The 23778-nt window shown below is 41.5% G+C and overlaps 1 protein-coding gene across 1 annotated transcript in view; it reads left to right on the top strand.

Moving 5' to 3' along the window:
* ITPR2 (inositol 1,4,5-trisphosphate receptor, type 2) overlaps nucleotides 1-23778 on the top strand; it is a 254914-nt gene that overhangs the window by 158094 nt on the left and 73042 nt on the right. The window contains exons 37-44 of the mRNA XM_014957035.1: nucleotides 6975-7083; nucleotides 8751-8938; nucleotides 10771-10954; nucleotides 11548-11804; nucleotides 12716-12916; nucleotides 14849-14959; nucleotides 19802-19897; nucleotides 21461-21580. Of these exons, the coding sequence (XP_014812521.1) occupies nucleotides 6975-7083; nucleotides 8751-8938; nucleotides 10771-10954; nucleotides 11548-11804; nucleotides 12716-12916; nucleotides 14849-14959; nucleotides 19802-19897; nucleotides 21461-21580 (1266 nt within the window). The remainder of the gene's footprint in view (nucleotides 1-6974; nucleotides 7084-8750; nucleotides 8939-10770; nucleotides 10955-11547; nucleotides 11805-12715; nucleotides 12917-14848; nucleotides 14960-19801; nucleotides 19898-21460; nucleotides 21581-23778) is intronic.

Below are 23778 nucleotides of genomic sequence, written 5' to 3' on the forward strand. Positions count from 1 at the left end.
CTCTCCTCTCCTCTCCTCTCCTCTCTTCTCTTCTCTTTTCTAATAGCTCATTATCCTTCCCAGAATCATGTGATTTGGGGGAGTTTTCATTCCGCTGATTTTTCTCCTTGAGCTTCCATTCTTCCCCAGAGTCATGGCCTCCTAAAAACAGAGTCCTCCATTTTTTGTGTTCTGCATTTTATTGTTACCATGTCTGTAACTGGATGTCCAGAGGTTTGGACATAATGAGACTCATATTGTTTGCTTCTAGTCAGTTTAATAAGCGATGCCTAAATTGTTACCAGTGACTTGACCGCATTGATTATTTTCTGTGTTCTTCCATTTCATTCGGGGGGAAAAAAAATCAGGCAGATAATAAATACTCCCTGAGGTTGCCCATCAGAAGCCTGTACACTTGTTTAGGATTTCTTACTTCAAATTGCATGTTGAGTTCTCTCAATCACTTGGCTACTAAGCCATTTGATAACTAACCTTGTGGGGCTACTTAATCAAAGACTTTGCCTTGCAGTATTGTGTCACTGGTTTATAAAACTTTACCAGAGGGATATTTTCATTATTAGCAAAACCAGAAGATAGTCTTCGAGAGTTTGAGAAGATCTGTTTTTTTTAAATCTGTATTAATGCAATTATTACAACATGATGCCAGTACCAGAACTGCTATTGGTTTATAGTAGCTTCCTTTGATTATGTGGTAATGGAGCTCAAAATCAGCCATTCCTTTGTTTTTACCAGAACTGATATCAGTTCCGTGGGTTTGATCAGTATAAAAACTATTCCTGTGTACTTTTTTAAGAGTATTGTTGCATGTTAGATTTCTCCCAGCTCTCTGGGCTTTTGAGTCTGTTCCAAACTTTCTGAAAACCTGTGTGAGTACACCAGAGATCCCGGCCAGCTCTTTTCATACTTGGCTGCAAGTTATTCATATTTGAAAACTTAACATGCCTAATTTTCATGCGCCCTCCTGGATTCTGGGAGGTATGGTTTAGTGATGATGTTCCTTGTTTGTTGTGTGGGTGTCTATTTTTGTCAGTTAGGTTGACGGTTGGACAAGATGATCTTTAAGGTCCCTTCCAACCTAGAAGATTCTGTGATTCTGTGATTAATACTGAAATACACTCACAAAATCATCATAGAAATATTTGTTGGACCTGGCTGCCCTTTCTGTTTTATCACCGATAATCTGACCATTTCCACTTCGTTATTTTAATGTAGAATGAGGACCAGGAGTGATCACCAGATCATCTAGCTCAGCCTTATGAACATCACAGATATCATTCCAATTCCTTAAGAAGTGTGCAAAGCTGTGTAAGACAGGACAAAGAAATTTTGGCTGCCCTCGGGGGTGTGAAAGGGCTGCACCCAACATCCAGAGCACACAGTGAAGCTGGGGGAGGGAACTGGGGTTATTCAGCCTGGAGAAGAGGAGGCTGAGGGGAGCCCTTATTGCTCTCTACAACTCCCTGAAAGGAGGGGGTAGAGAGGTGGGGGTCGGGCTCTTCTCTCAAGTCACAGGCGACAGGACGAGAGGAAATGGCCTCAAGTTACGCCAGGGGAGGTTCAGGCTGGATATTAGGAAAATTTTTTTCACTGAAAGGGTTGTCAGCCATTGGAATGGGCTGCCCAGGGAGGTGGTTGAGGCCCCATCCCTGGAGGTGTTCAAAAGAGGGGTTGATGTAGTGCTGGGAGGTCTGGTTTAGTGATGATGCTCCTTGTTTGTTGTGTGGGTGTCTATTTTTGTCAGTTAGGTTGACGGTTGGACAAGATGATCTTTAAGGTCCCTTCCAACCTAGAAGATTCTGTGATTCTGTGATACAGTGACCTGGTGCTGATGGGGGCATCCCTGATAAGCCTTGGTACTTGTCTCTCCCCGTGTGGAACACCCCATCCTTATGTGGAACCAGCCTTTTGCAGGCTCAGAGAAGGAAAGCGAGTAAACCATTGTATTAAGGCATTTAAATCAAGTTTAAAGACCAACTAGTCTAATGAAATACAGGCTGAGAAAACGTAATTTGTTTGTGTCTATATGTTCCTGTTGGAATAATTTTTCCCTATTGGATGCTTTTGTCTGTCAATCCCTAGCTACTTCAAATTGCAACAAGAATAAGCAGTTGTTCCTTTCTTGTGTCCTCAGTCTTTCTCCTAGCTTTTGTTAGAGACAATACAGTGGTGTTCATGGGTAACAATAAGACTGTTATGTTTCATTGTGGGTTTTTTTCAAAGCTATACAATGTTCTAGCCATTATAGAAGGATTGGAGTCAGCTGAGTGATGTTTACATGCCACTTCCATACCCTAATAAGAGGTATAAAAGAAAGCGTATTGTAGCCAGCAGAGGAGAGATTCAGCTGGAAGGTCAGGACTTGTGCCATGTGTAGAAACCCAGTGAGGGAAGGCAGTGCTGTGCTACCAAGTGTTCTTTTAGTTTTGACCTCTGCTTCACTAATGTGAGTGTCAGTAATAGTTGCTGCAAACTGCTTATTCGTGCTACTGCTGGGATCATTTGCTTTTAGGTAATATTAGTTTTGTGGCTTTACTAAGTTAGGAAACCCCTTACGAGGACATCAATGGCCCGGCTGTCTCACTTGCCCTGGCAGCAGTTTGTCTCATCCACGTGATGGGGCTGTTCTTGGGCTTGTTCTTTTTGGCATTCCCATAAAAGCATCCTGAGACACCTATGGCAGCAGGATCGGCAGTTTTTTCTGGAAGCAGGGTCTTTTCACTTTTTCTAGCATGGTGCCTCACACAGTTATGTGCTGGAGGTGACAGACATTGCCCATACGTTGTGTGAGTGTTTGAGCATTTCTCAGCTCCACTTCATACTGCTGGGTTCTTCTGCTCTTTGCCGTGGCAGCTAATTTCACAAGATTTGGGAAAGTCTTCATCACAAAGGGAATGAATATCCTTAGCTTGCAAATACGTGGGCTCAGTCTGAGGACGTGTTTTTGGCACAGCTGTCAGGCAAAGCAGAGGTTCTGCTACATTCCTGCTTTTCTAACAGGATGTCTTTGATTTCTGACACTTTAGCTTCTGAGAACTGTGTTGTCTGGACTCATGGGAGGTTGAGAGGGAGTGAGAGAGAGCGGAAATCCAAACAATTGAGACTTGCTCCTTGGGACAAGAAGTGTTTGCCATCAGGCCAAGGAAGGTGATTCTACCCCTCTACTCCACTCTCATGAGACCCTATCTAGAGTACTGTGTCCAGCTTTGGAGTCCTCAGCGCAGGAACAATATGGGCCTGTTGGAACAGGTCCAAAGGATGGCCAAAAGGATGATCCGAGAGCTGGAGCACCTCTGCTATGAGGACAGGCTAGAGAGTTGGGCTTGTTCAGCCTGGAGAAGAGAAGGCTCCGGGGAGACATTATATTGGCCTCCCAATATCTGAAGGGAGCTACAGGAATGCTGGGGAGGGCCTCTTTATGGAGGGAGAGTAGTGATAGAACAATGGGTAATAGTTTTAAACTGAAAGAGGGGAAGTTGAGATTAGATATTAGGAAGAAATTCTTTATTGTGAGGGTTGTGAGGCACTAGAACAGATTGCCCAGAGAAGTTGTAGATGCCATTTCCCTGGAGGTGTTCAAGACCAGGCTGGATGGGGCTTGGAGCAGCTGGTCTAGCGGGAGGTGTCCCTGCCCATGGTAAGGAGGGAGGAAGTAGGTGATCTTTAAGGTCCTTCCCAACTCCAACCATTCTATGATTCTATGCCTTAGTTTGGATATGGGTGGAGCAGAATTCCCCTTTCCATAGCCAGCTGGAGAAATATCTTCATATATGGGGAGAAATTCTTTACTGTGAGGGTTGTGAGGCACTAGAACAGATTGCCCAGAGAAGTTGTAGATGCCATTTCCCTGGAGGTGTTCAAGACCAGGCTGGATGGGGCTTGGAGCAGCTGGTCTAGCGGGAGGTGTCCCTGCCCATGGTAAGGAGGGAGGAAGTAGGTGATCTTTAAGGTCCTTCCCAACTCCAACCATTCTATGATTCTATGCCTTAGTTTGGATATGGGTGGAGCAGAATTCCCCTTTCCATAGCCAGCTGGAGAAATATCTTCATATCATTGTTTCTTTTGGTGTCTTTGAAGGTGGGAAGAAGATCTGAGTTAGACCAACAGTTGCTTACTTCCAGGCAATAAGACCCAAGTGCTAAATGATTCAGTTTATTAGTCAAATGCTATTTCATGGTCTCGGGTGTTCTTCCTGATAAAATAAAGGCTGTTTTGATTGAACAATAAAGCTTGTGACCATGGGTATTATTCTTAACTATATATAGACGGCTTTTGGTGTTTTGTCCCGTGACTGCACTGTGACTGTTTATATAATTTGCCATGGCACTGTTAGTCATCAACAGACTTCATAGATTGCTGGGTGAAGATGTTGCCTCAAGCTGAGTGGTTAATCAAGTGGTGTGGCAAATGCCAGCCTTTCTGATTAAAAGATCGTGTCTCAATGCAGTGCCCGTTCTGGATTGGGTCCTACTCTGTAGTTAGGAAGAGTTTCTGCTCTGTGATCCTATATGTATGACATGATTTTATGCTTCTGTGATATACGTGCTTGAGAGGGTTTGTAAAGGGACTTTATCCTGTTTCTTGGTCTATGTTTATCAATTCTGGTTGGAAGTTTTTTCACTTCAATAATATGTTTGTCGTCTTCAGGAGATAGGGAAAATGAGGTTCACTTTTCCTCTGAGACACAAGTTTGGTCCCAGCTGGAGACATAACGTTGAGCAGGAGAAGCTGGTACTCTTAGCCATCTTTAAATTTCTTACGAGCTTTGTTAGCACACCTTGTCCATACAAGCAGGGTTAAACCCCATCACAAACTAGGCTGGGGAAGAATCTGTCTCTGTGTGAGGTCCTCGAACATCTGGTTCTTTGTCTTTCTCTGTAGTGAAGAGCACGCTAGCTTAAGCGCACCTGGAAAATCCACCTCATAATTTCCCCGGCGCTGCAGATGTGTAGGTGATGGTTTTTATTTTTCTTGCAACCGCTGTATTTATAGCTTTTGATATTTTACTATAGGTTTTGTACTTTTCTGTGCTGTTTGCAGGAACTCCGTGTAGACTATTATCAAATTAAACCATCAAAATGCGAGAACTAGGAAAGAATGGTTGGTTTGTGTTGTCAGGCTACTCATACTTGGTGAGGGGTCTGGAGCACAAGTCTTACGAGGAGAGGCTGAGGGAGCTGGGGTTGTTCAGTCTGGGGAAGAGGAGACTGAGGGGAGACCTTATTGCTCTGTACAAGTACCTGAAAGGAGGGTGTAGAGAGACGGGGGTCGGTCTCTTCTCCCAAGTTACAGATGTCAGGACAAGGGGCAATGGCTTCAAGTTACGCCAGGGGAAGTTCAGGTTGGATATTAGGAAACATTTCTTTACTGAAAGGGTTATCAGGCATTGGAATGGGCTGCCCAGGGAGGTGGTGGAGTCACCATCCCTGGAGGTATTTAAGAAACGTGTAGACATGGTTCTTCAGGGCATGCTCTAGTGCCCAAGATTATTGGTTTGTCGTGGGCTGCTGAGTGGGTGGGTGATGGTTTTTTGGTTTGGTTGTTGTTGTGTGTTTAGGTGGTGGGTAGTGGGGGATGTGTGGTTTTTTTGGTTTTTTTTTTTTGTTTGGTTGGTTGGTTGGTTTTTTGGGGTTTTTTTGTGGTTGGACTCGATGATCTCTGAGGTCCCTTCCAACCACCACAATTCTGTGATTCTGTGATACAGAAAACTGCATTCTGGCACTTGTTTGAGGTGCCTAAGCTTATTGTCCTTGAGGTCCACAAAGCAGTGAAGCCCCACTGTGGTGTGTGGTTGCTCTTGGAAATACTGCTAATTGAACAGAGAAGCAGGAGTGCTAGTGCATCCTGAGGCGCTTCTGGGACTTCCTTCCCCAACTACTTGCTGTCTGTGGTGGCCACAGAGATGTTTTGATTGAAAAGGTGACTTCTGCAGTAATGTGCAGGCGCTGGTGAGCTGGTTAGTACTGAGAATGGTTCTGGTACACATATTTTTAAGAACCAGTTTTCATTAAACCAGTAGCTGAGTAAAGTAAGGAAGAATTTATCCCATTTTACTGTCAAGCTATTTAGATGAACAGTTTTTCCCCTGGGAGGTGTCCCTGCCCAGGGCAGAGGGGTTGGAACTAGATGATCTTAAAGGTCCCTTCCAACCCAAACCATTCTATGATTCTGTGGTAATCGTCAGATTCCTTGCCATACTCTTTTCTTTATAAAATCTTAAGTTACACATACACCTACAGTTGTTGTGTCACCTTCTGACTCTGTAAAACTGTTGACTGCAGGTGTTCCTGGGAGACTGAAGGCAAAATAAAAATGCTAAGTAATTGGTACCCCCGACTCTTAATTCAACATGTCTTGTGTTGCAGAATATGAGCAAAATGAAAGGGAAGATCTTCAGTGAGCTGCATGCAAATTTTGACTGGTTGTGGTTTTGGAAGTAAAGGAACAAGGAGATACAGAGAATGCTTTTTAAGCTATTCTATCAAATGTCATATCTCTGTTTTAATATTTCATGTGATGTGGCTTCTTTCAGATGATCAACTGGATTATCTGAGATCAGAGAAAAGAGAGTGATACTACTCAGCTGCAAAAAATAGGAAGAAAGTACTGCCATGTCAGGGTAGGGCACAGACACGCTGACTTCAGAACATTGGCTCTTTGTAGAACTTGTCTCAATATACACATCTTACAGATTAGACAGTAAGAATTATTGACTTGGAGGTATTTTATTTATAATAAATAAGTTTAAAAGAACCTTCAAAGGAAGTTTATGCAACTGTATTTTAGAATTCTTCCCGTGAGATTTGTCAGATAAGACCATTAGATGTTTATTTTCTGGACAACTTTACTATTTGTATACTTACTAATTGTAACAGGAAGACCGAATAAATTATGTGTCTATGTCAAACAGCTTGCTTTTCAAACAAAGGAAATTGGCCACAACTCTAATTTCTTCTATTTTTATCTTTCTCTTAAAGGGCAACAATTTAAGGAAAATACTCCTATATCGCTACTTTAAAGGAGAATATGGAAGCAGCATGAATGGGCCTCTGTCTGCCAGCTACAGCAAAACTGCACAAGTGGGAGGTAAATCAACACACATCATTGAAAGAGAACAAAATTAGCAGCACCATTTTTTCTAACGGGCTCATTGGAAGGGCTCCAGGGATTCGGTTGGTAAATAAATCGAACACGTACTGTAACCAGGTAGAAGAGAGGTAATATCAGACTGCCTTTTTTTCAAGTTGTGTGCCTTTGTCTCAGATGGCTGGTGTGCATTTGACAGTACTGACGTACAGATCTTCCCCATGCCCCCCCCAGTAAATCATTCCATTCATTTCCAACTCATAACACCATTTTTTCCAACCACTACGATTCTGTGATTTTAATTTGCCAGTAAATCCACATCCAGAAATTCAGCACGGCACAAAACATTTGAACAAAGATGCTGCTGTTTCTGGAAATGAAAAAAATTTGTTGAAATTCCAGATCCTTTATTTATATATGAAAAACAAAAGATATAAGGAAAAGCTGCTTGCAAGCATTCTTTCCCCAAGAAGCTGTAGGATGTGTCAGTTCTTGTTACAACTTTACGACACACGATTTCTGACCAATCTGCTCTAACTACCGTGTGCAGGAAGTTTGAGTAGATGGTCTCTGTAGGGCTCTTATAACCTAACTTTTTTGTATGATGCTGTTATAGAAGCCACAGGGAGTTACTGTAGGGTGGTCTCTAAGAAAACCCTAAGTAATTAATGTCATCAGAAGAAAGGTGGAAGATATAGAGCCAGGTCAAAATGCTTGCCATTGCATTTTCAGCATATATTAAAGACATGCCCACCTTTGTGGGCATTTCCAAATGTTACCCAGCTGATCTTCCTTGATTATTTCAGTGTAGACACCGGTAATGTTAACAGTATCAATATCCTGTACACCAAATTTTGCTCCCTAACAAACAAGAGAGGAAAGATTTACTATTTTTTTAGTTCTCTTTCTATACGTTTTGGGCGTGTGTGTTTGTATGACTGCATCACAAATAAGCTCTCATCCATTTTTATCAGTTTAATCCAAGCAGTACTGACAGATTAAAGCAGTACTATATATTTTCTAATTAAGTAGACGCAGTTACAGCTGTATAAAAGTAAGCATAGCAGGAAAGGTGATAATCTGTGATAATAAAATCTGGTTGATTTAATGAGCTAATACAAACTAACAAAAGCCCTTAAAACCCCACCTTTAATTTGGTTTAACTCAAGTCTCTATTCTTAAGGAATAGCATTATGATGGTATTGGTCTAGGAGTTATATTGGCAAAAGCATTTAGCTAGAAGGTCATACCCATAACCAGAGTGGGTTTACCAGTACCCAGTCTTTGTATAGATTAGGCCTGAGGCTGAAAAGTAAGTTTAAAAGCAATCTCAGAGCACTCACCATACACACAGTTTAGCATATGCAACAGGGGAATTAAAAAAAGGGATTGGTGGAAAAATCAGTGTCATTTGCAACTTCTTTATTGCCTGAATATCGTGACACAACAATGGTTCATGGAGTTGTTTTGTTTCTTAGTACTCAACATTGCAGTTTCACACAAAAGTCTTGTTTGCGTCAAGGGGAATTTTGGCTGAGACAGAAATTAAAAATTAATTTATTTCGATGCTACTGTGCACGTGAGACAAAATTACTGTTACTAATAAATTCATTTTCATATACATACATGAAACAAACATGAATGGTATGTATTTGTCTGATTTGCAGGTGGATTTTCAGGACAAGACTCAGACAAGTCTGGGGTAACCATGTTTGATATTCAGTGCCTTCTGGATAAAGAAGGTGCATCGGAACTAGTCATAGATGTTATAGTAAACACCAAAAATGATAGAATTTTCTCAGAAGGCATTTTGCTTGGTATCGCGTTGCTTGAAGGTGGAAATACACAAACACAGGTACTTATTTCATTTACTTGTGCACATACTGACTTTCAAATACATGTAGTCTAGAGACAAATAAAAAGAACATTTTTGCTGTGAATTCTGTGAAGTTTATCACTATAATATGTATCCCTATAATACAAATGTAAATATGCCCTGTTATTATGCAATATATTACAGGGTAGACTCTTCAATAGAAGAAAACATTTTTCAGCTGTCCCTTTCTGTGTAGCACAGGGCTTTTTGTAATCTGGTCTTTGCATTATGTCCAGCTATTTCATATCTCTCTTTGTAAAATTAAAAATTAAAATACTTTCAAGTTTATAATAGCAAAAAAAAACCTAAATTGTTTTCTGGACACATGTAAGAACATTTATCAAAGTCTCCAAAGAGAGAAAAACTGGCCATTTGAGAACTGGCCATATCCCATTCCTTAGAAAGTAACTGCTTTAAATTACAGATACTAGCTTTTGTGAATTATATCCCTCTTTGGCTTTAGCCAAATAATACAATCTGTGACCCTTAGAGAGTGTCCCTGGGGAGGACTAACCCCCTGCACCAGGACAGGTTGGGGGTGCCCTCTGAGGAGAAAGACCTGGGAGTCCTGGTGGACAACAGGATGCCCATGAGCCAGCAATGGGCCCTTGTGGCCAAGAAGGCCAATGGCATCCTGGGGGGCATCAGGAAGAGTGTGACCAGCAGGTGGAGGGAGGTCATCCTGCCCCTCTGCTCTGCCCTGGGGAGGCCCCATCTGGAGCACTGGGACCAGTTCTGGGCTCCCCAGTTCCAGAAGGACAGGGAACTGCTGGAGAGGGGACAGCAGAGGCTACAGAGATGGTGAGGGGCCTGGAGCATCTCCCTTACAAGGAGAGGCTGAGGGACTTGGGTCTTTTGAGTCTGGAGAAGAGAAGACTGAGGGGGGATCTGATCAATGCCTATAAATACTTAAAGGGTGGGTGTCAAGAGGATGGGGCCCGTCTTTTTTCAGTGGTGCCCAGGGACAGGACAAGAGGAGATGGGCACAAACTTGAATATAAGAAGTTCCACCTAAATGTGAGGAGGAACTTCTTCACTTTGAGGGTGGCAGAGCCCTGGCAGAGGCTGCCCAGGGAGGTGGTGGAGTCTCCTTCTCTGGAGACATTCAAACCCACCTGGACACGTTCTTGTGCGACCTGCTCTGGGTGGACCTGCTCTGGCAGGGGGTGGGACTAGATGATCTCCAGAGGTCCCTTCCAACCCTGTATCATTCTGTGGTTCTGTGAAAATGTTGAAGAAGTAAGATTTGTTGCAGCTTTCTGAAAATAATTGATAGAGTCTGTAGAAGGCTTTTACTTTAAGACACAGTTTGTAAACTGTTGAAAACGTTACTCGGCCTGCTAAGGGATTGGACTTAATAACCTAAAATATTAATTCCAATTCTGTGTGAAGTACAAAGAATGTAAATAATCTAAGCAATAATATTACGCATTGGATGTTTCATGCTTCCTCTTGTTGTTACATAATAACAATTACTTTTCCCTATTATTTTTAGATATAATATTATAGCTCTAGAATGCCTGGAGAAATGGAGAGTGTCACAAAGTAATTTAACTTCAGGTGTGCTATTGTGACATTTTAAAGGTTGCAAATAACAGCGTTCACCATTTTATCCAAATTTACAAATGTTATCATCAATCTTTGTTACCAGCCTTGTATATCACTTTGTGAAAGAACTGGTCAGGCAGTGGCCAACATTTGTTCTGTGTAAGTGAAGTAATTATTCATCGTTTGTTTCACAACAAATAGCATATTTTTGTATTTCTCCTTCCTTAGAAGATTCATATCTGAAGAATATTTTTTTATTGCAGTATTCAACTTACCAGCAACTGAAGGAGCAGAAAAAGTCAGAAAAATTCTTTAAAGTCCTGTATGACCGCATGAAAGCTGCTCAGCAGGAGATAAGATCGACGGTGACGGTGAACACTATTGATTTGGGGAGCAAAAAGAAAGATGATGATAGTGACCTAACCATATCTGTTCCCAAAAAGAGAGGTAAGGAGGCACCCATGTAAAAGAGGAGGGAAGTGCATTATATTCAAGCTGCACGTGCTGCACCACCGATGTGATGTTGATCAATAACCTGTAATATTCATCGTGGCTAATGCGCATCTTTTGCGTGTTTTTCTCTAAATTATAGGCCACCTCTTAAGCTTTGGATTTCAAGGAATTAGCTTTGATGAAATCAGGGAAGCTATGCCAGTTTACACCAGTAGAAGATATATAACCATACTTTTAGAGAAACAGAAGTAGAGGCTGCTGCTAATGGGCGTATTTCACAAGAGCAAGCGCAGGAACTGATTTCCCACCCTGTGGTCCTTCCATTGTTCTCATCATTTATTGTATATGGGAGAGAAGTAGTAGGGCTTTTTGTTTTAATGTTTTGTTTCACTCTGGTTTGTGGTTTGTTTGGAACATGCTAACCCTGCATGAATGTTGCTTTGATATTCTTTGTAAGTTGCCTAGAGGTCTTCGAAAAGTTAGGCACCAACAAAGAAAAAGTTGCATTCATTATTATTGTTTTCTTATTGTTTAATCAAATGAGGAGAAAGAGTTTCAAAAATGAAGGAAAATTATCTTCTTTTCAGTAAAGGATTCAACCCTGCATCTGAAAGAGGGCATGAAAGGACAGTTAACAGAAGCATCTTCTGCAACATCCAAGGCTTATTCTGTGTATAGAAGAGAAGTGGACCCAGAAATAGATCTTATGGGCTCAGGAACAGATGCTGCAAATGCAGAAGAGAGGTCCACAGAAGAAGCAATCATGAGCCCTGCCATTGCAATCATGCAGCCCATACTGAGATTTCTTCAGCTGCTGTGTGAGAACCACAACCGAGAGCTCCAGGTAAAGTGTTTTTGTGCTGAGCTGCAAAAGGGGTATAACCAGAGCTGAAACTTCATACCAGAAGAAAAACATACCTATGTCTGGCTCCTATTGCAGAATAGGGGTGTCTAAAATACGTGTTCTTTTCGTCCAAGGGGTAAAATAACCCTTTTCAAGAACCAATTTGTGTGAGCTCACGTTTATGTCCTCAGAATTGCTTGAGGAGTGCAGCATAGCCACGTGGAATGGAGAAGTGTCCAAACATCCCTGTTGGTATGTGTCTCTGGGCACAAATGGTAGATCACTTACCACAGGCTTGAAGATCACAGGAAGTTTCTGGGCAGAGTTTGGGTACTGCTCTTTTCCCTAGATAATACAATTGAAGGCTTTAGGATGCTGTGTGTATCCCTGCTATCGATTCCTCTGGTAGAAATTACCGTCCCCATAGCAACCTTTGCAAAATGGATCTTCTGCAAATACACCTCAGTGCCACGTCCAGCGGTGTTTGAGCAGCACTGGGGGGTGGTTTGAACTGAGCTACCATCCTGTGCTGACACAGCCAAAGAGCAGTCGTGATGTGCCACCATACCTGCTCAGCTGTGGGGCAAGAAGCTTCCACGAGAAGGGTTGTAATAAAAAATGGGGATATAGGGAATATATGCAGGATGTATATAAGATGTTTATGGCCAGTGCACCTGTTTATGAAGTTCGCTTTCCTAAGGCCTTTCTCTACTGATTGAATCAAGTAATGGTTCTCAACTGCTGCACTAAGGTATAATATATTTTCTACAGTGTAGTGTACTTCAGTACCTAAGATATAGTGGTCATGGTTATAAATTGTTCTCTTTAATATTTTCATGTTGCTGACTTGACCCTAACTCTCTTGGTTTTTATCTTGGGTTTTGTTTGTGTTCCTTTTCTCCATCCACCAGAATTTTTTAAGACATCAAAACAATAAAACAAATTACAACCTTGTTTGTGAGACCCTTCAGTTTTTGGACTGTATCTGTGGAAGCACAACAGGTGGACTGGGCTTACTGGGGCTTTACATCAATGAGAGGAACGTGGCTCTTGTGAATCAGACTCTGGAAAGCTTGACTGAATATTGCCAAGGTCCATGCCATGAAAACCAGGTAGGGCTCAAATAACTTGTGGGTGCAGAAGAACATACCTGAATGTATGGTGAGGCTTAACACGTTTCATGCTTTCATAGGACCTGAGCAATCCTTTTAAGTCAAAACTCCATATAGTTTCTTCCTGTAGTATGTCTGCTTACATGGAGGGTTTCCAGTCCTTTTGGAGAGAGTTCACCTTATGTCAGTGGGTCCATGGCTTTCACCTCACCTTGTGAGACTGGATTTCAAGTCAATTTTGTGGAAGTACATTGCATGCATGATCTTTTTTTGTTCATTTTCGTACATTTTGCTGTTGGTGGTGTTTATATGGGTTGCTAACATTTACTTTCCTTCATTCACAGAACTGCCACAAAGTTTAACTTCCTATCCTGTTATACTATTTATCAGCATCTTTAATTGTGATGCAGTAGGGAAATGGATAAGACTAGAGATCAGGCTTTTAATCTTCTGTGCCTTGCTTGATGCAGTCTTTTTAAGTCACATAGCTGTGTAGATGTCTCTTTAGTGCCATGCTGAGGCAGTACAGAAAGGTAAAGGATGTAGTTACATGCGGCTATATTTGAAGGGAACTGTAGTGAAGTTGTCACAGTGGAAGAAATTTAAAAATTCTTACTATGGATTGGCAATGGGAAGTTTGTGGTGGGCGAAGTTACAGAGGCAATCTACTTGTGCAACTAGAAATAGCTGAAAGAAGAAATGCATGCTGTATTAATGCTATTTCATTAGCATGCACAAATGAAGTGCAAAGTGCTTCTTTTGCCATTGCTGGTGATCAACAGCCTTTACTTAATTCTTTAAAAAAAAACCAAACCAAACAAAAATTGTTTAGTGGACTAAATTTTAAACAGTGATATTTGATTCACTAATGAATGGGAAAAACATCTCTAAAAAATGAATAATTACAGGACTGGAGACGAAAAAAATCCCAAACCTGTGTTTCAAGTTAACTTGTTCTCCAGCAAGTTTACTTGAGTAACAGTGGTAATGGGAGTGATTAGTTACAGTTAATTACTTAGACCTACGTGCTGAGAAGTCACTCAGGATTTCAGTTATGCTTGTTTACACCAACTGCAACTCTGATTTCAGAGGCAAATGCTCCACAGTTTCATTTTCTTTTTTTTGCATCTGTCTTTCTGAAAACCTTTTCCTATCCTATTGTCCTATAAACCTATTAGAAAAAAATACTGTAGGCTTGTATAACTGACACTTCTTTACAGGTCGAGAAGGTCTGGGACTCCTGCTGTAAAAGCATTTCAGAATTACTTTGGGTCATAATTACAGTTTTGAATTGCATGTCCAGAAATGTCCTTCTGTGCAGAACATGTCCAGAGGCCTGTAGAAAACCTTAATCTTTGCAAACAAATCATGCTGTAACAACAATACTAATGCGGTTGCTGAATGCAAATTTGGAATTTGAGTGTGCAAATTTGATTGTGCCTACATTTGAGCTCCCTGGCCCATGGCAGGGGTTTGGAACTAGGCGATCTTTAAGGTCCCTTCCAACCCAAACCATTCTATGGTTCAAGCATGTTTTTTGTGTCTCTGCATGTGTGTTCAGCTGAATCTGGCAGAGCTTCTGTAGGCTGCTGCCTCTAACTGGCACCACTTGGTGCCGAATCCTGCATGATTCACTTGCAAGCCTGTTTTAGTTTGCACCACCTTTTTTCCAGTTGTGTGTTTCAGCACTGGCAGTGCTAGTTCTGTACTACACATGTCTCCCCCAGCACCTCTTGTGGCACATTTTCAGTCTGATCTGCTTTGACTGGGAGCTTCATTGCTGTTACAAGGTCTTTCAAGTTCTGGGTCTTTGTTTTGGAAATTTGCTGATGTGCATATGCTCTCCCTCCCTCCCTTCCTCCCTCCACCTGTCCCATCTCCCTTTTTTCCCCCTCCTCCTGCTCCTTTCCCCCCAACTCCCTTCTCTTGCAGACTTGCATAGCCACCCACGAATCTAATGGGATTGATATTATAATTGCACTCATCTTGAACGACATAAACCCTCTTGGCAAATACTGCATGGACTTGGTGCTTCAGCTAAAGGTACAGTAAATGTAAATTTGTTTATTTAAATTTGAGTAATAACAGAAGACATACCTATACAAGAGCTCTGGGCAACCTGACATTTACTTAATTTTACCATAACGTAATATACTCAGCAGCCTTTGAAAACAAACGTTGCAAATGAATTCAGCTCAGCTTCTGAATCCTTATCGTGCTCTCAACTGCAGGCTTTGTGACACACTGTTGTGTTTGGGAATATGCCCTCTGCTTTTTTAAAAAAAAATAGTCCTATCCAACAGATACAGTATAGCTAGCATGAAGACTCTATAGTGGGCATAAAATCTCAGGGGACTGATAAACAGCAACACTGTACAGACACGTAACAAGTCAGGCATTCTCTGTTTATACTGAACTCTTAAAAGTTCCTTGAGAAGGAGGCGTTGTGAAAAAAAGAATAATGTATCAGGTGACCTGTAACGTCAAATAAAGTTGAAAACAAGGTTAAAGTAAATTGTCTGATGTTTCCCTTCTCAGTGTCCTCTGACGGGGAGGACAAAGTATGGAGTGGGAGGGCTTGTCAATTTATTTTGTGTTCTAGGGAGATCTGGGTAGGCTCCTAGATAAGTTTCTGTGGTCTGTGTGCCATTGCATGCAGAGAGGAGCTCGGCAATTACACCGTCTGCCAAGAACTTGCCCAGGAAGAGCCTTGCGTTATTGCCTTTTCTTGCCTTTGGAATGGAGTATTTCCATTACAGATGGTCTGTTTCCTCCCCAAAACCAGCAAATACTTTGTGGTAGCTGCTTTGCATCATAATGGCAACATTATGAATGTCTAATTAAATAATTACTACAGCTATATATCATGTACATCAAATCAACAGTGCTTTACACATGATTTTAATAACTAATTACATTTTTGAACGGCACTGTAATTCAGGACCCCCTCAAGCAAAACACTTAAGCAGACATTTAACTTTGAACATGCAGACAGTTCTTTTGAAGTCCAAATTTCAGACCCTGTAAAGACCTAGCTACAGTAACTCCAGTGCCATTTTGATTTACCATTATAATGAAGCTGGCAAATGTTTATAGAAAGTCTTTTCTATGTGTTAACCAAAAATGGAGTTTAGTGACATGACTGCAAGGACCAATTTGGCCCTGTTCATAGAAGACTATATAACACGAATTGTGATGAATGATACCAAAGCTTCAAACTGTGGAAATGATTCTGATTTTACAGAATCACGGAGTCACTTGTGTTAGAAGGGACATCTCGAGATCATCTTGTCCAACGGCCCTGCTCAAGCAGGCTCAGATAGAACAGATTGCCCAGGACTGTGTCCAGTTGAATATCTCCACAAATAGAGACTCCACAACTTGTCTGGGCAACCTATTCCAGTGTTTGATCACTCTCACAGTAAAAAAAACGTGTTTCTTGTGTTTAGATGTAATTTCATGTGTGTTTTCATTTGTGTCCATTGCCTTTTGTCCTCTCACGGGGCACTACTGAGAGAAGTCTGGCTCCCTCATCTTCATTCCTTCCCATCAGGTATTTATAGTGATAAGAACCCCCTTCTCCAAGGTGACCAGTCCCAGCTCTCAGCTGCTCCTTATATGAAAAATGCTCCGTTCCCTGAATCATCTTTGTGACTTTGGCTGGACTCATTCCAATAAGTCCATGTCTCTCTTGTACTGGGGACCCCAGAACCGGACACGGTGCCTGGCCAGATGCGATGTAAAGAATTAGATCCCAATTAAGAATTTAGTGGGGTTTATTTTGAGTGGCAACGGATCCAAATAATATAGCACTGAGTTTACCAGGTAATGTTTAACACTTAAAATTTGTCAGGCAACTCTGAAGTTGCAAATACATAGATTCTGTCAGTGTTCATAGGCAACTCTGAAGTTGCAAATACATAGATTTTGCAGTGAAAATACAGAATGCAAAGTATATGGGCCCACACACACATAAAAACAAGCTCAGACGCTGTTTTCAGGGAACATTGTATGTTGAACTCATACCCCCCAACCAAAGCAAAGGCAATGCAGAATTATATTTTCCCATGCCATCTTAATTTAGCTTGTTTTGCACATGGTTTGTGATGTGGTATTTAATGACATCTTCATGGATTATATTTTCCACTGGACTCCCGAATCATTGAGTGAGCATGGCAGACAGTGTTCATTGAGTGCACAGATGGCCATTGTTCTGTTCTGCCTCTTGTTATGTTGAGTGTGACCCTCTGGCCTTCCTTGCTGGCTAGTGTTTAAGCCCTGGCACACAGTTATGACCTCAATATCTGCCACTCTGTGTAGTGTCAGGATGAAGAGACTTTATCAGTCTAAGGGCAGAGAGAGTCTAATAAGTCTTTTTGGGCTTTTCTCATAGCACCTTGCTCTGCTATATCTAGTTGCTTCACACGTTAATTTATTTTTCCAAAATTCTTATGAGGAGATGAGACGGGATGAGAAATACTTTGGGATGTCCTGTTTCTAGCACCTGGGAACTGATTTTTCGCAGTAGTAATGTGTCATGACAAACTTTAGATTGTATGTTCCAAGTAATAGACCTCTTTTCCTCATTGGTATCTGGTAATGGAAATCAAATCCTAGGGTATCAAAGCGTGCAGAAAATGGAGAACACGCAGTCAAACGAGCATGTCCACATTAGTTGCAAGTGATCAGAGAAATAAAACCTGGAGAATGTACCTGTCTGCTGTAATTCTAGGCTACGGTGTGTCAGGTTTGCTGAGGCAGTAGCAAGCAGCTGGCCGTTGATGATTCAAAGTCCTACCCACCCTCTGCCTTTCCTCACTTCCCAGAAGCTGCAGCAGGCTTCTCTCCTTCCCCAGGGTTGTCTGCACTGGAAAATAGCTTCAAAGGCCTCCTCACCCATGAGTGAGTAGACTAGTGCCTTCATCCACTGTTTCCTCCCTTTCCTTCTTAAGCTACCTCACAGCCTCTCTTAACCCCTTAGTTTGAGATTCTACCAATGCTACCACGGCTGACTTGGTCACCTTTGTAAGGGAAAACTGCAGTGAAAAAAGAAGCATCCAGTTCCTCAGAGCAGCACTCTGACAGATGTCTTAAAATGCTGTCCTTTCCCTCTACCTGCGCTCATGCACTGGGCATGTTCAACTTTTTCAATGTAGTTTGCAAGGTGAAGAGTCTGATTAGATCTTTCCAATGGATGATGCTGGTTTTATTCTGGAGTGAAAGGAAAGGGGAGCTATGGAAAAATCCATATGGAGTCCCGTTCTTCTTTAGCCAGTCCCAGTGTGGTCTTTTCTTCTCATCTGTTGTTCTTTGTTCTTACCTCATCCTTGTGTTAGCAAGACCAGGCTCCTCTCTCCTGGCTTCTCACTCAGCTCCCAGTCTCCTCTCTCAGAAGGTCTTAGTTCCCCTGTCAGGTGTAAATCCTCATTCTATTCATCCACCCTCCTTCCATCTTCTCCTTCCTTCTGCTGCTGACTTCTAATCCAACTGTCCTCCTGTTGGAGATGTTCAGATCTCAGCTTGATGGAGCCTTGACCGACCTGCTTTGAGCAGGGGGTGGAACTGCTGGACCATCAGTCCACAGGAGAGCCTCAACTGGGGGATTTTATGATCCAACTTGGCTGATTTTGTTGTGATTCCATGCCCACCAAGAAGAAACTCTGAGGGCTTTTAGCTGTGAAATTCCAGCAACTTTATACAGTATAGTATTTAAATCATAATTTAAAAAAAAAAAAAAAGGCTTCTGAGCTGGACAGATTTTTCTGGGATTCCCTGGGGACTACGACTTGCATGATTGTGTTATCTTGGCCTCTAGTCCTCCAGATTTTCAGCTCTGCTATCAAAACTTGGAGATACAAAGGCTGCTTAAAACAGAAGTTGCTTGAACATGCAGAAAATAACATCTTTTGCCTCAGTCACAAAAGCAGCTGTACCCTTTTCTTCAAAAAGTGTCCATACTAATTGTCTGAGGCACACACCCTCGCTGCAAGAAATTTCAGTTTGAATTGCTGACATCTGGCAATAAGCAACTGAGAAAGAGGTTTTATGGTGGATTGAATGTTTTACTGGCCCCTACCTGTGACGTGGAACTGCAGTCTGCTTCTGAGTATTCACACAGGTTAGTCCGTAGTAGAGGATGATGAAGGGATGCTGTGGCAGGGGAACCAGGGCAACCACGCTCTGCCAGAAAGCAGTCACACCTCCAAAACCATTTTTCCTCTCCTGTTCACAGTTCATCTGATTTAGCTGGAAGCCAGACAGGTCTCCAAAGTCTGAGGCACTACTCGGTTACTGCTGTTGAAACTCATGCTATTTAATCCTTGGGAGAGGTCCAGTGAAAAGCACCCAGTTGACAAAGTAAAGAGTATCTTTGTATCTTCCCCCAGGAATATTTGGGAGTGAAACAAAATTCCAGGAATGTATGAAAACAATTTATTTTATAGCCTTTCAAATAAAAAAACAAAGGGCGGGGAAACCTGCCTGAACGATGAAAACTTTTGTGTAACACATTTTGTAATTACCTCTGTTAAGTATTGTATTAACAGAAAACCATGGCAAAAATTTCTAGGTGGGCAATATAAAAAGGAAATGGGATTTTGTTTCTCATGAACAGTATAGAACAAGGCCTCTGTATTTGAGTATTTTTCAGTATTTAATGTACTTCTTCCAATATAGCGTGCAGGCTTAGTTAGCCCTACAGTATGCTGACATTAAAATGGGAGAAAAACCCTATAAATATGTCAGTAAAATAAAAAAGATGCGAGCAGTTTAAAATCTTACCCGCTAAAAAAGTGGTCCTCCTAATCTCGATTAAAACAAATGCAAGGGTCATTAATCCATGAAATAGATTTTTAAGTTTGCATTAACTTGGTTTTGTATGTCTAGAACAATGCCTCCAAGCTTTTGCTGGCTATTATGGAAAGCAGGCACGACAGTGAGAATGCGGAAAGAATCCTTTTCAACATGAGACCAAGAGAACTGGTGAGAAAAACTTCTGAATATTTATAAATCTTTTGGCTGAAAAAAAATCTGTCATTAAAACATTTTTGAAATGATCTGCGTCTAAGCTGAAAAGTGTTGGCAGTGCATGGTGACACAATGTATCAGGATAGTACTAATTCACAAAAAGTACTTTAAAAGGATCAAGCATGCATGATTTCAGTCTTTACGACTTCATTATTTTTATCCGTTCCAAGCACTTTAATGTAATTGTTTCCTAACTAAATTATCCTACGCTGGTAGACTGTCTTCAAGTACACTTTGTCAGGGGCTGGGAAATTAAGCTTGCACAGTTTGTGAAAAAGTACTACAGAAGTGTGTGTGTGTGTGTGTAGACATAATATACACACCATATGTACGTACGTTGAATCTTATATATAGACATAATATACATACCATATGTACGTACGTTGAATCTTATATATCTCATGAGCAAACAGTTAGTTACGAGCAGTTATTGCTGTATTTTGGAACAACTGTAAGACTTGTGTAGGTCTCCAGGACTTCTAAATAGATGGTAGGTCTGGAGATGCCGTTTCCAATCCAGTTGACCATCTAACAGTAGTGACTGAAAAACTGGGTTTTTTGGGAGATCTGTGGGCATCAGCCCAGTGCTCTGCTTGTTTCAGGGAGTCATTGCCATGGTGGCATGTCAACATGATGAGGCCATCCCTAAGGTACAACCGTAGGATCAGGTCCTGCGTGGGGCATAGTGTATTTCCCCCTTTTGGTCCTGTAACAGGCTTTTGAATATTTTGGAACTACCCCAGCACTCTGCCCAGATCTGTATCTTCCTTTTCTTTTTGGTTTAAGTGGTTTGGTTTTTTTTCTGTTAAACTTTGTGGAGAAGGCTGAGCGATGTTGCAGAGGTCACAGCTGCATGCCAAGTGCCACAAGACCCTACCTGTGGCATCTGTAGACCAGCTCTCGCCAGAGGTCACAGCTGCACGCCAAGTGCCACAAGACCCTACCTGTGGCATCTGTAGATCTATCTTTAAAAGCATTTGTGAATGCTGGAGGGGAACAGATTTAGATTGGAGATGAGGAGAGGGTTCTTCACTGTGAGGGTGGTGGAGCCCTGGAACAGGTTGCCCAGGGAGGTGGTTGAGGCCCCTTCCCTGGAGATATTCAAGGAGAGGCTCGATGAGGCCCTGGGCAACCTGGTCTAGTTGGGGGTGTCCCTGCTGACTGCGGGGGGGTCGGACTAGATGACCTTTGGAGGTCCCTTCCGGCCTGGGCAATTCTATGATTCTATGATTCTAATATACCTGTTAAGAAAGGCTCAGCATCCCTGTTCCTTTCTTTTGGTTGCAGAAGTTTTCCTGATGAGAGGTGTAGCAGTTTGGAGGTTCATAAATACTTCAAGCTTGTCTATTCAGAAAGTATTTCTCAGACTGCTTGCTTGTCTTGCAGGACTGAGGGCACCTGACCAGGCTTGAGCTGAAGAGCTGAACAAAGCGAGCCTGTTCAAACACAGTGTTCGGTGCTTTTTTTCCCTGAAAATGCCAGTTATTTCATTTCTCCTTGGTTGGGTTTGTGTTACAGGTGGATGTGATGAAGAATGCATATAACCAAGGCCTCGAATGTGACCATGAGGAGGAGAATGGAGATGATGGCATCTCCCCAAAAGATGTTGGCCATAATATCTATATTTTAGCACATCAGGTATGTCTTATCTGCTGTGTGACTGCTTCCAGGAAAGTGTTACATGGTTAAACTTCACACAAAACCTGACTGAAATCACAAATTCTTGTGATTTGGTAGATTCTGTTTGTGTGCAGTAATGATGTAGAGCAAAGCAGTTAATCTACACCTAGCTTTGTCTTCTTTTAACATTAACAGCTCATTCATACCAATCAAATAATAAATCAGGTTATCGTTATTGCTGTATTTAAATAGGAGCTTCTGTTGTGCTACCAGATCAGCTTTAATTGAGAAGATTCATATTATTTTAAATATATTAATTAGCAAATAAGAATAATTGGACCTTTTAACTGTTTTCTCCTTTTGACTTATGTTGTAGTGCCCTCAGGCTTTTTCTGATCACTTTTGCTTCCCTACTGGTAAAGGTAAAATGGACACTGAAGGTTTTTATTTAATGGGATATTACTTCTTCAGAGCAGTTGGTATCAAAAGTAGTTTATTTTTCAATTGTGTTAAGACTATTGAAAAGAGTTTTTTTTTAATTAAAAAAGACCACATTTTGGGTTGTTTTTTTTTTTTGTTTTTTTAATTAAAAAAGTTAAGACCACATTTTGGGTTGTTTTTTTTTTTTTTAAATTATATAATAAATGTTAGCATTTGGTATGTCATATAAGGGCCAAATTTTAAAAAAAGAAGTATTTTTAAAAAGTAAGTATTTTGTCTAAGTAGGACGAAATAAACAGATAGGGATCGGGAGTGTTCCACATTCATTATACTTATTAAGTGTTGTTAGGAATTGAATACTCAATAGAAAAAGAAAAGAAAGCAATCTATAGTTATACTAGTATTATGCAATGTTTCTTTCAAGCAAGGAGTGGAAAAATAGTTACTGAATTATGCTTGTGTGCTTGCAGCACATTTAAATAAGTAAGTCTTGTTATTATGTTGTTGTTATGGATGACTGTGTTCCACTCTTGAGCTGTATGTACTCACCAAAGATGACAGAATTTTTAGAAAGTTCCTGTAGCACCTTACCTTGTTTGACTCTTTGCTCCTTGAAAGTTTGAATGTTTGTCAGACAAATTGAAATGTTGGTATTTTATGTCTTTTGCCTACAGTTTGTGTTAAGTGATTTAACAGGGCTCATGACAATGGAAAATAAATTTGGGGGAGTAGAATATAGTCTTAAAACTATATATGGAGTGACTGCTGGGTTCATTGTATCAGAGAGGTCACTGCCAAGGGCACACAGAGCCTTATCTGCACCTCAGGTAGCGCTCTGTCCCTGTGCAGATATTTGGGGTGCTGGGGAGCCCCGTGCCACCCCACAGCTATTCCAAATGCCTCATCTCTAGTCAGGATTTTGGTTGCATAAGCCTTTATGTGGCAGCAATTTACTGAGCTGCTTCCTGTTCTTTAGAATTAAATGGCATGCTTGGGTCTATATGCTATAAAAAGATCCATCTTTTTTTTAAAAAAAAAAGGGATTGTTTTTCTCTCCTTGCGTTTCTGTAACACAGTTTGTGTGTCGGTTCACAATAGCTTTGCACCCACGTCAAGCCCTGTACCAAAACAAAGCCATGGGAGGGCAGGCAATCTGGGGCCTTCCTCTCTCCTCCACTAATCACAAGCTGATTCTTGGCACAGGACTGCTGATCTTTAACCCCAAACTCTTTCCACGTGTGCCCTTTCGCTTGCCCTGGGATGGGCAGGATACCAGCCTGGCCCCTCCTCAGTAAGGCCATTGTTGCTGGGTTCCTTTGCTGGCTCCACTCTCCAAACACCCTCTTAGGCTTTGCTGTGTTGAGGTGGCTTTTTTGGTGGCTGGGCCTTCCACTCAGCTTAACTGACCTGATTTACATAACATTCCTTTGCTGTGCTCCTTACAGTTTCAGAGTTCATCTGACTTTATTTTTGCCTACAACCAGTGTGGCTCTTCAGTCATTTTCCTGCCGCTTGCTTGGGACCACTTGCTCTGGTTAAAGCTTTTTGGTCCCTCTGTAACAGCAGAATCAAGACCAAGAGTTCCTCTTTTTGCTGTTACAGCCTTCAAACACAGACAGTTTATTTTGGGGAGCTCAGACTTTCAGTTTTTGTCGTTGCACTCTTTGGAGCGATGGTGGGTTCTGCATTTTGCCACCACTAACATCCTTCCTTGCCCTTCCTGTGGTTGATTTTACCAGAAGCAGAAGGCATTCTTGTAAATGTTTGACCCATGG

The sequence above is a fragment of the Calidris pugnax genome, unplaced genomic scaffold (genome assembly GCF_001431845.1).
Source record: "Calidris pugnax isolate Ruff unplaced genomic scaffold, ASM143184v1 scaffold189, whole genome shotgun sequence".
Taxonomy (NCBI): Eukaryota; Metazoa; Chordata; class Aves; order Charadriiformes; family Scolopacidae; genus Calidris; species Calidris pugnax.